The sequence below is a fragment of the Caenorhabditis briggsae genome (genome assembly GCF_000004555.2).
Source record: "Caenorhabditis briggsae complete genome, chrI, whole genome shotgun sequence".
In the NCBI taxonomy this organism is placed as follows: Eukaryota; Metazoa; Nematoda; class Chromadorea; order Rhabditida; family Rhabditidae; genus Caenorhabditis; species Caenorhabditis briggsae.
Window position 1 is genome coordinate 12,195,967 of NC_013489.2, and position 11,123 is coordinate 12,207,089.

At 35.3% G+C, this 11,123-nt stretch overlaps 4 protein-coding genes across 4 annotated transcripts in view; 2 read left to right on the forward strand and 2 right to left on the reverse strand.

The window, feature by feature from the left end:
• The window catches only part of CBG20366, a gene marked incomplete at both ends in the record, with an annotated part of 8,103 nt that extends 5,869 nt beyond the window's left edge, over positions 1-2,234 (reverse strand). Inside the window, one exon of the mRNA XM_045241329.1 lies at positions 2,212-2,234. Within this exon, the coding sequence (XP_045097018.1) occupies positions 2,212-2,234 (23 nt within the window). The remainder of the gene's footprint in view (positions 1-2,211) is intronic.
• A 1,345-nt stretch (positions 2,235-3,579) lies between these two features.
• CBG20367 lies at positions 3,580-5,591 on the reverse strand (the record flags this gene model as incomplete). Its single annotated transcript, XM_045241330.1, has 5 exons — positions 3,580-3,687; positions 4,048-4,182; positions 5,151-5,315; positions 5,369-5,467; positions 5,532-5,591. 5 exons carry the CDS (start codon positions 5,589-5,591, stop codon positions 3,580-3,582), a joined length of 567 nt encoding a protein of 188 aa, XP_045097019.1.
• A 728-nt stretch (positions 5,592-6,319) lies between these two features.
• Positions 6,320-6,883, forward strand: Cbr-snr-2 (the record flags this gene model as incomplete). Its single annotated transcript, XM_002646478.1, has 2 exons — positions 6,320-6,493; positions 6,575-6,883. The coding sequence occupies 2 exons, from the start codon at positions 6,320-6,322 to the stop codon at positions 6,881-6,883; spliced, it is 483 nt and encodes a 160-aa protein (XP_002646524.1).
• A 303-nt stretch (positions 6,884-7,186) lies between these two features.
• Cbr-tag-210 overlaps positions 7,187-11,123 on the forward strand; it is a gene marked incomplete at both ends in the record, with an annotated part of 5,368 nt that continues 1,431 nt past the window's right edge. The window contains 3 exons of the mRNA XM_002646479.1: positions 7,187-7,372; positions 8,100-8,319; positions 8,867-9,534. Coding sequence (XP_002646525.1) covers positions 7,187-7,372; positions 8,100-8,319; positions 8,867-9,534 — 1,074 coding nt within the window. The remainder of the gene's footprint in view (positions 7,373-8,099; positions 8,320-8,866; positions 9,535-11,123) is intronic.

Below are 11,123 nucleotides of genomic sequence, written 5' to 3' on the forward strand. Positions count from 1 at the left end.
TTCAAAAATTCGGAAATTCATAAATCCAGAAATTCATGGATTGCGTAAATTCAGAAATTCGGAAAGTCAGAAATTCAGAAATTCAGATATTCAGAAATTCAGAAATTCAGAAATTCAGAAATTCAGAAATTCAGAAATTCAGAAAATCAGAAAGTCAGAAATTCAGAAATTCAGATATTCAGAAATTCAGAAATTCAGAAAATCAGAAATTCAAAAATTCAGAAATTCATAAATCCAGAAATTCATAAATTCATAAATTCAGAAATTCAGAAAGTCAGAAATTCAGAAATTCAGATATTCAGAAATTCAGAAATTCAGAAAGTCAGAAATTCATAAATTCAGAAATTCAGAAATTCAGAAAGTCAGAAATTCAGAAATTCAGATATTCAGAAATTCAGAAATTCAGAAATTCAGAAATTCAGAAATTCAGATATTCAGAAATTCAGAAATTCAGAAATTCAGAAATTCAGAAAGTCAGAAATTCAGAAATTCAGATATTCAGAAATTCAGAAATTCAGAAATTCAGAAATTCAGAAAATCAGAAAGTCAGAAATTCAGAAATTCAGATATTCAGAAATTCAGAAATTCAGAAAATCAGAAATTCAAAAATTCAGAAATTCATAAATCCAGAAATTCATAAATTCATAAATTCAGAAATTCAGAAAGTCAGAAATTCAGAAATTCAGATATTCAGAAATTCAGAAATTCAGAAATTCAGAAATTCAGAAATTCAGAAATTCAGAAAATCAGAAATTCAAAAATTCAGAAATTCATAAATCCAGAAATTCATAAATTCAGAAATTCAGAAATTCAGAAATCCAGAAATTCAGAAATTCAGAAATTCAGAAGTTCAGAAATTCAAAAATTACAAAAAATTCAAAATTCAGAAAGTCAGAAATTCAGATATTCAGAAATTCAGAAATTCAGAAATTCAGGAATTCAGAAATTAGAAAATTCAGAAATTCAGAAATTCATAAATTCATAAATTCAGAAATTCAGAAATTCAGAAATCCAGAAATTCAGAAATTCAGAAATTCAGAAGTTCAGAAATTCAAAAATTACAAAAAATTCAAAATTCAGAAAGTCAGAAATTCAGATATTCAGAAATTCAGAAATTCAGAAATCCAGAAATTCAGAAATTCAGAAATTCAGAAGTTCAGAAATTCAAAAATTACAAAAAATTCAAAATTCAGAAAGTCAGAAATTCAGAAATTCAGAAATTCAGAAATTCAGAAATTCAGGAATTCAGAAATTAGAAAATTCAGAAATTCAGAAATTCAGAAATGCAGAAATTCAGAAATTCAGAAATTCAGAAATTCAGAAGTTCAGAAATTCAAAAATTACAAAAAATTCAAAATTCAGAAAGTCAGAAATTCAGATATTCAGAAATTCAGAAATTCAGAAATTCAGGAATTCAGAAATTAGAAAATTCAGAAATTCAGAAATTCATAAATTCATAAATTCAGAAATTCAGAAATTCAGAAATTCAGAAATTCAGAAATTCAGAAGTTCAGAAATTCAAAAATTACAAAAAATTCAAAATTCAGAAAGTCAGAAATTCAGATATTCAGAAATTCAGAAATTCAGAAATCCAGAAATTCAGAAATTCAGAAATTCAGAAGTTCAGAAATTCAAAAATTACAAAAAATTCAAAATTCAGAAAGTCAGAAATTCAGAAATTCAGAAATTCAGAAATTCAGAAATTCAGGAATTCAGAAATTAGAAAATTCAGAAATTCAGAAATTCAGAAATGCAGAAATTCAGAAATTCAGAAATTCAGAAATTCAGAAGTTCAGAAATTCAAAAATTACAAAAAATTCAAAATTCAGAAAGTCAGAAATTCAGATATTCAGAAATTCAGAAATTCAGAAATTCAGAAATTCAGAAATTCAGGAATTCAGAAATTAGAAAATTCAGAAATTCAGAAATTCAGAAATGCAGAAATTCAGAAATTCAGAAATTCAGAAATTCAGAAATCCAGAAATTCATAAATTCAGAAATCCAGAAATTCAGAAAGTCAGAAATTCAGAAATTCAGATATTCAGAAATTCAAAAATTCGAAAATTCAAAAATTCAAAAATTCAAAAATTCGAAAATTCAAAAATTCAAAAATTCAAAAATTCAAAAATTCAAAAATTCAAAAATTCAAAAATTCAAAAATTCAAAAATTCAAAAATTCAAAAATTCAAAAGTTCAAAGCCCCCGTATTACTTATTAGTCGGTGGTGGATGCATCAGTTCAAACATGGCCAACAAATCCTCAAATTGTCCATGGATATCTCCACAAATGTTCACAGGTGCCTCGATCTGAAAATTTCAGAATTTTCAGAAATTTTTTTGAATTTCCCAAATTTCTAGAAGCTGATGACAATCATTTCAAAACAAGATTCTTCACAAGAAACAAATCAAAAACAAAAATTCAAAAAAAAGCTTTTTCCCAACCCAAAAAAAGAGGGACCCACATCCAATTTCACAGGACTCTTCCAGAATTGCTCACGTGCTCGATAGCACAACTCAATGAGCTCAGTTTCGAGAAATAGCTTCTGGCAATTTCCAGGGCTCCACCATTTCAGACGATCGATTACGGATTGCAACCATTTACACTGCAAATTTTGTAGTCTTTGTAGTCTTTGTAGTTTTTGTAGTTTTTGTAGACTTTGCAGTCAGAATTTAAGAATTTAAGAATTTCAAAATTTCAGAATCTCAGAATCTCAGAATTTCAGAATCTTGGAATTTCAGAATTTCGGAATTTCAGAATTTTCGAATTTCAGAATTTTAGAATTTTAGAATTTTAGAATTTTAGAATTTCAGAATTTTAGAATTTTAGAATTTTAGAATTTTAGAATTTTAGGATTTCAGAATGTCGGAATCTTCGAATTTCAGAATTTCAAAATTTCGGAATTTCAGAAGTTCAGAATTTCAGAATTTCAGAATTTCGGAATTTCGGAATTTTGGAATCTTGGAATCTCAGAATTCCAGAAATCTCAAAATTTCTCTTCTGTAGTCTTTGTAGTCTTTGTAGTCTTGTCTTACCACATCATGCCCAACTGTTTCATTTTTCGCTGGAACTGTTAGTACTTTTGGCGGTGGCGGAGGCATTTTGTCTATTAGAACGATTGGAACCTTTTAATGCAAAAATCTCAAAATTGGCGGGAAATTTTGAATTTTCAGTATTTTTTGAAATCCAATGAAGTTTATGTGGATAATGTGGATTTTTAGGTGGAAAGACTTTAACGGGTAATAAGACTACAAAGACTACAAAGACTAAAAAGACTACAAAGACTACAAAGACCACAAAGAATACATAGACTACGAAGACTATAAAGACTACAAAGACCACAAAGACTACGAAGACTACAAAGACTACAAAGACTACAAAGACCACAAAGACTACAGATACTACGAAGCCCCAAAAAAATTCAAAAATTCAAATTTTTTAAATTCAGAAATTCTGGAATTCAATAATTCATAGACTCATGAATTCAAAAATCGAAAATTCAAAAAAATTCAAAAAAAAAAAATGAAAAATTGAAGAATTCAAAAATTCAGAAATTCAGAAATTCAAAAAATTCATTTTTCTCTAAGAAATAGAACAGTTCCCCGGATTCTTCTGATTCTGAGCCGCCGTCGACGCCTTCATCGCCAGCATTTTCTGCTGGTTCAGAAGCTCATTCTGAAGACGTTGCACCTGAAAATGTGTTCTTTAAATTTTTTGAAAATTTAAAAAAAATTTTACCTCTGCACTCTTTCTCATATAACTCCCTTCAAGCATGTTCAAACGCGATTTGTACTCTTCCACCGATCGTTTTCTATAAAAATTTAAAATTCGAATTTCGCGCCTTCAGCAATTGCGCTCCACCGAACCTTTCCTCTAACTGGGCGTCCAGCGTAATTTTCAATTGCTTCGCTTGATTTATATTTGTTACCAATTGCTCTGTATCATACTGGGTCAAATTTAGAATCGCTGAAAACCCAAAAATTCAAAATTCGCGGCAATGGCAAATGCGCTTCACTGACACTGTAGCTGATCTACACGATCAGCGCCAACCGAAGCAGATGCATCCAATGCTTGATGAAGATCAGTTGTGGATTTCGAAGATTCTAGAGCCGACTCAATTTTCATTACAGTAGTCCCAAGGTCCAAATAGGTCACTTGTGCGGTTTCCGTCGTCTCGAAAATGGACTAGAAATGAAATCTAGGTGTTTGTAAGCCCCAAAACTATGAGAATCGGAAAAAATTTAGTCTAGGTGGCCTAGAAATGTCGGTGGCCTAGAAAACCAGACCCCGGCCATGTGAATTTTTTTTTTTGAATTTTTCCTAATGTTCTTACAGTTTTTCATAAATAGATTATATAAAATTTTGAAAAGAATTATGAAGTTTTCGAAACTTTCCGCTAGCTGGCCTAGAAAACCAAAACTCGGCCACCAGAATTTTTTTCAGTATTTTGGATTTTTCGCTATTTTTAAGTTATTTTTGTCCCAAAAACAGTCTGAAAATGATTTTTTTGGTTTGCGAAACCCCAAAAACTAAGAGAATCGGTAAAATTTTAGTCTAGGTGGCCTAGAAAACCAAAACTCGGCCATGCGATTTTTTTTTATTTCCGCTTATTTTTCCCTATTTTTCTGTAGTTTTCTTTTCTAATAAATAGGTAATGTGAACGTTTTAAAAAACCTAAGTTTCACAAATTTCGGCTAGGTGGCCTAGAAAACCAAAACTCGGTCATTCGATTTTTTTCCGTTTTTTTAAATTTTCTTCGTTTTTCACTCATTTTTACTCCTTTTTTGTTGTAATTTTCAAAATTTTAGTGCTTGGAAACCCCTTGAAATTCGGAAAATTCTTAAAAATTAGTCTAGGTGGCCAAGGAATCCCAAACTCGGCCACCAGAAACTTTTTGGATTTTCCAGCTGTTTCATTTTGTTTCTGTTTCATTTTCACTGTCTTACTGTAATTTTTGCAGTTCAAATTAAATTCACAAATCGAAAAAATTTCACAAATTTTGTATCAGATGGCCTAGAAACCCAAAACTCGGCCAGCTGCGATTTTTCGATTGGATCGCGTTTCCCACCGAATTTTGACCGTTCTAGGGGTATTTTTGTGTGATTTTCTCAATTTTAAAACGCAAAATTGATATTTTCAAGCTAAAAACAAACTTTCGGATCGAAATTGCCATTTTCTGAAACTGGCGCGGCTTGAAGAAAAATCTCATGTCTCGGGCGGAAACGATTTTGATAGAGAGTGATTGTCACTTCCACCGGATCATCGTCACGCATTATTCCGTGATTTGGGCTCACGATATAACGAGTTGGAGCGTTTGTCTGGAATTTTCAGAATTTCAGACAAATTTCTGGAAAATTCCGGCAAAAATAACCTGAAATCTCCAATAAATCGGTCCAACACCGGCGAGACGATTCAATCTCAACTTTTGACACGCATTCTTCGGCTGATCGATATCGAAAACTACAAATGTCTGAAATTTTATTTTTCCGATCTTTAAAAATTCCGTTTTTATCGATTTTCCCCGATTTTCTCACTTGATCCAACACAACATATTGCTTGTGTATGTATGAATTTTCGTCCTGTGACTCTTGCATCGGTTATTTTTGTTTGAAATGATTTATCTTCCTCTTTTTCCCTTCTTGTTCCCCTTTTTTAATTCAATTTCCACCTCACCCATTTAAACTCCCGCGTAAAAGTGTTTAAAGGCGCATGCATTTATTGCATTTGGGTCTCGCAGCGCGCGCTGGATTTTCGAATTTTCTTTCAGTGCTTCTGCGGGTTTTTCGACTTTTTTCTTCGATTTTAACCGTTTTTCATGGATTTTTTTTTGTTGAAAGTTAGTAAAAAATGGATTCTAGAGTGTTTAAATTGTATATTAAACGAAAATTGACGAAAAATTGGGTCGAAAAATCGATTTTTTCGAAGATTTATGAATAAAATCAGGTTTTATCGATTTTTGAAGATTTTAAGGTGTTTTGGTGCAGGAAACTAGATAATTATCGAATAAACGTGTTCTCCGTTTTAATTTATTGCTGAATACTCAGTAATTTCAAAGTTTTTTACCCATTTTGACCCAATTCTATCGCTTTTCACAAAAAATATTATAATTTTTACAAAAAATACATTTTCCGACGTTTTTTTTAGTTCGATAGCTGTATTTTCAGATTTAACAAGCATTTCCCTTACCCCAATCGTCTTTTTTGCTTATATTATGATCTCTTACCTATTTTTTCTCAATTTTCCCATTTTTCGCTCATTTCCGACTCCAATCTCGCATTTTTCAGGTCCTTGTTACGAAAAACAGCGACCAAAAGAACTCAAGATGACCATCTCGAAGAATAACAAGATGATGGCTCATCTGAACTATCGGATGAAGATCATCCTTCAGGACGGCAGAACATTCGTCGGATTCTTCAAGGCCTTCGACAAGCACATGAACATTTTGCTCGCAGAGTGCGAAGAGCACAGACAGATCAAGCCAAAGGCCGGAAAGAAGGTTTGTAACTAAAAATGAAGTTTTTGAGCGGAAAAAAAAGAGATTTTAATGAATTGACTGAATAAATATGTTTTATTCCAGGCCGATGGTGAAGAGAAGCGAATTCTGGGTCTCGTGCTTCTTCGTGGAGAACACATCGTCTCGATGACCGTCGACGGACCACCACCAAGAGACGACGACTCGGTTCGGTTGGCGAAGGCCGGAGGAGCCGGTGGAGTCGGACAAGCCAAGCCAGGAGGCCGTGGAATGCCAGCGATGCCAGGAATGCCAGGAATGCCACCAGGCGGACCACCAGGCGGTCTCTCTGGAGCCATGCGCGGTCACGGAGGACCAGGAATGTCGGCGATGCAGCCAGGATATGGAGGACCACCAGGAGGACGTCCATATTAATAGCTTGTATACGTTTCCAGCATGTTTCTATCATTTCTCCATCACTGATCTTGTATTTTTTTCCCGACCATCCTGTTCTTTTTAATTTATAATTTATCGAATCTCTCTTCCTCTCTGGGTTAGTGGAATTTTCATTATATTCTACAGCCGATCTTCTGAACTTTTCGAATCTGAATAAACATTTTGAATCGAGACTTCCTGAATTCCTTGGTTCATATGTTGGTTTCCAACCAGATTTTCTTATTTTTTTTATTGCTTGTTTCGTTTAGAAGCCTAAAAACCAATTATCCAGGGAAACTAGAGATGCCGCCAAAGAAGAACGCCGTCGAGGAGAAGCCGGCGCTGATCGGACGGTTGGGAACCAACTTGAAAGTCGGAATTCTGGGTCTTCCGAACGTTGGAAAGAGTACATTCTTCAATGTGCTCACAAAGTCCGAGGCGCAAGCTGAGAATTTCCCATTCTGCACCATTGATCCCAATGAGAGCAGAGTGAGTCAGAAAATATTAGTTTTCGGGGGGTTGAAAACGGCGAAAATACGCTTAAAATACCCAAAAAGCTTATAAATCTAGCCAAAATGCCAAAAACAAGTGTTTGTTCGCCAGAATTCTGTCGAAAATCTTCTGAAACCCCATTTTTCATTTTTGACTTGAAAATTCGGAAAACTGTAGATTTTTCACAAAATAACCGTTTCTAAACGAAAAAAACAACGATTTTTGGTATTTTTTTCTGAATATGTTTGAAAAATATCTTAGAATTCTATTGTTAGGGAAGCCCTATTTTTTGGGTTTTCGGCTGAAAATTTTTCCTAAAAATCGAGTTTCTTTGATCCATAAATGAGATTTCGAGTGGTTTTTCATCGCTGTGGAAGGAAAACGCCGGTGACCATGGCCGGAGGTCCCACAACGACAACTACGGTAACCCTGAAAATCACTAATTTATTATCTCGATTTTTGTCTGTTTCCAGTAAAAATGTTGTATTTTCCGACCTTTTTTGGCTAGAAACAATAGCGGAAAACTCGACTAAAAGCAGTGAAAATCAAGAAGAAAAATTCTGAAAATGAAGATATTTCTTGTTTACGGTAGTTGTCGTTGTGGAACCTTTGGCCACAGCCATCGGCGATTCTCTTCCACACCTGCGACATTTTGTACAAGAAAAATACCGAAAATGAGCTTTTTCTATCAAAAGCCATCCCCCTCAAACTGATTCATTTCCAGGTCGCCGTCCAAGACGACCGTTTCGATTGGCTGGTGAACCACTACAAACCAGCGTCAAAAGTGCCAGCTTTCCTGAATGTCACCGATATCGCCGGTTTGGTGAAGGGAGCTTCTGAAGGACAGGGACTCGGAAACGCCTTCCTGTCCCACGTCTCCGCTTGTGACGCCCTCTTCCATTTGTGCCGTGCTTTCGATGACGATGATGTTACTCACGTTGAAGGTAACGAGCTTGTAGTTGACCGTGAAGGCTATGTACTTTCCGTAAAACCTCTAACAGAAGAGCCCCCACGTTGTCAAGCTTGAGCTAGATTTCCTTGGCTTCTGCGCAAAATACCAAAAGTTTTTCAACAAAAAAATGTTTATCACCAACATTTTTGTAACTGGTAGATTTCTGATATTTTTCACAGGAATTAAGATAATTCAGCTCAAAGAAAACCACTCTGCTATTATAATTATACTTTAAAACGGGCGCTGCCATACCAGCTTAATCAGTTATGATAGATTTCGAGTACTACAAAATTATAGTATTTAGGATAGTGTATCTTGTCTAGAAACAGAGTTACAAGCCACGAGACCGCGCCTAGCTCTTTTTTTGGCTTGTAACTATGTTCATAGACAAGATACAGTATTCCAAATAATATCATTCTGTAGTACTCGTTGAGTTCTATCATATCTATTTCAGTTGGTCTGAAAATATTGATGCTGAAAGAAACGGGGCCCTTTTCAAGTTTGTTGAATTTCCCATGCTAAAGTATGCTAATTTGCAGGAGAAGTTGAGCCAGTGCGTGATTTGGAAATCATCAGTAACGAGCTCTTCGCCAAAGACCTCCAATTCATCGAGTCCCCACTGGACAAAGTCGAGAAGCTCTACACCCGTGCCAACGACAAAACCAAGAAGATCGAGTACGACACTCTGGTCCGCGTCAAAAAGTGTTTGGAGGAGAAGAAACCGGTTCGTCAGGAAATTTGGAACGAGAAGGAAATTGAGATTCTGAATAAGTACCTCTTCCTGACGGCGAAACCAATCGTCTACCTGGTAAACCTCTCTGAAAAAGACTACATTCGGAAAAAGAACAAGTGGTTGCCAAAGATCAAAGCATGGATTGATCAGAATGACGCTGGAGCCGTCTTGATCCCATTCTCTGGAGCATTTGAGCTGAAATTGCTCGATATGCCAGAAGACGAGCGAGCCAAGTACTTGAAGGAGCAAGGAGTCACTTCGAATTTGGATAAAATCGTCCATACTGGATATAAGGCACTTCAGTTGGAATATTTCTTCACTGCCGGAGAGGATGAGGTGAAGGCGTGGACGATTCAAGTGGGAACGCCGGCACCAAAGGCCGCTGGAAGAATTCATACGGATTTCGAAAAGGGTTTCATTATGGCTGAAGTGATGAAGGTCGCTGATTTGATCGAGTTGGGAGATGAGTCCAAGGTAACTAATTTAGGCTTTCTAGAAGTTTCTCTAGCTGTTTTTTCGACTGAAGATATATACTCACTTTCTAGGAGATGAAATCAAAAAGGCGCCAAATTCAAAAAAAAAATTAGCCTTCAAAAATTCCCATTTTTTGCTAAAAACACGAAATTCAGGCTGAAATTTTCAGAAAAAATTCCTGAAAATCTATCTTAATTGGTCTAGATTTCTCATATGCGTAAGTTTATGGAAATGTGCTCCACTGCACACAAAATTTTCGCATTACATACTTTTGAAGTGAAAAGCTCGAGATTTGTGCTTAAAAGTCGGCGAATTTCGTATTTTTTGTCGTTTTTCATTCTCTGAGGATTTGAAAATTTTAAAAATTGTTTAAATTTCAAAATTCCAGTCAAAATTTACAAAATGAACGAAAATCAGTGAATTTCAATTTTTCGTGATATTAAAAGAAGAATTTCATACTTGTAACGGGCCGGGCCGCGCTTTTTTCCGAGTTTCGGAGGACCGGCGGGCCCGTCATCTCACAAGTTTTTAAAATTTCAAAAAACACATAAGGGGGGGGGCCCTTATGTGATTTTTTTTCGAGTTTTTTCTATCTTTTTTGATCAAACAGACAAACAATACAAAAAAAAATTGGAAAAATTATATTAAGAGCTCAAAATTTGGCTCAAAAACACAAAACTTTTGATACCGGGCCTTCCGAACCTGGCCCGGGCTTTGAAAATTGCCTCAGGCCCGGGCTTTGGCGGACCGGCCCGGAATTTCACAAGTATAAAGAATTTCGATTTTTCGCTGTGATTCAGTAGAGAAAATGCGGAGGAAATTGGAATTTTGAAGCCAAAAATTAAGGATTTGTTCTGAAATTTTTGTAAAAAACACTTTCGAAACCATATTTAAAGGTGGGGGGACATGAAAAAAAAAAATGTTCTAAAATTCCGTTTAAATGTGCCCCTCGATGAGTTGAACTTGTCGAGACAAGTATTGAAGGTGCGGCGCCGCTACCGACTGAGCCACGCGGGCAAAGAGGCAGCCGGCGCCCGATTGCATTCATAAAGGCGAGGACGACAGTTGTACGCAGAGTGACATTAAGCGTTGTACACCGTGACGGTAGAATGCATACTCTAGCTGCAAAAAAACTACGAAAAATCTCCTGTCCCCCCCCCCCACCTTTAAGTGCAAATTTCGAATTTTTGTCTCAATTTTCATTCAAATATTTGGCGAAAAATGTGCCCTGAGAATACAAGAAAACGCGCCAAAGACACCCCAATTTGAATTTTGTCTGAAATTTCCGTGTTTCAGCCTGAAAATTTCTCATTTCTTGTCAATTTCAGCATTTTCCAGGTCAAAAAACAGCAAAAATGCAAATTTTCAGCTTAAAACCGGGTTAGAAAGCGTTTTTGGCCGAAAAATTTCAATTTTCTACTCAAATTTTGGGACTTTTCGATCTATTTCCAGCATTTTCCCGGGTCAAAAATCGCTGAAATTCAAAGAAATTTCAATAAAATCTGATTTTAAAGGTGGTATACGGTGAAATTTTTTATTGCATCAAAAGTGTGCAGAAGTGCATGCCAGATTGACATAAACATAAAGAA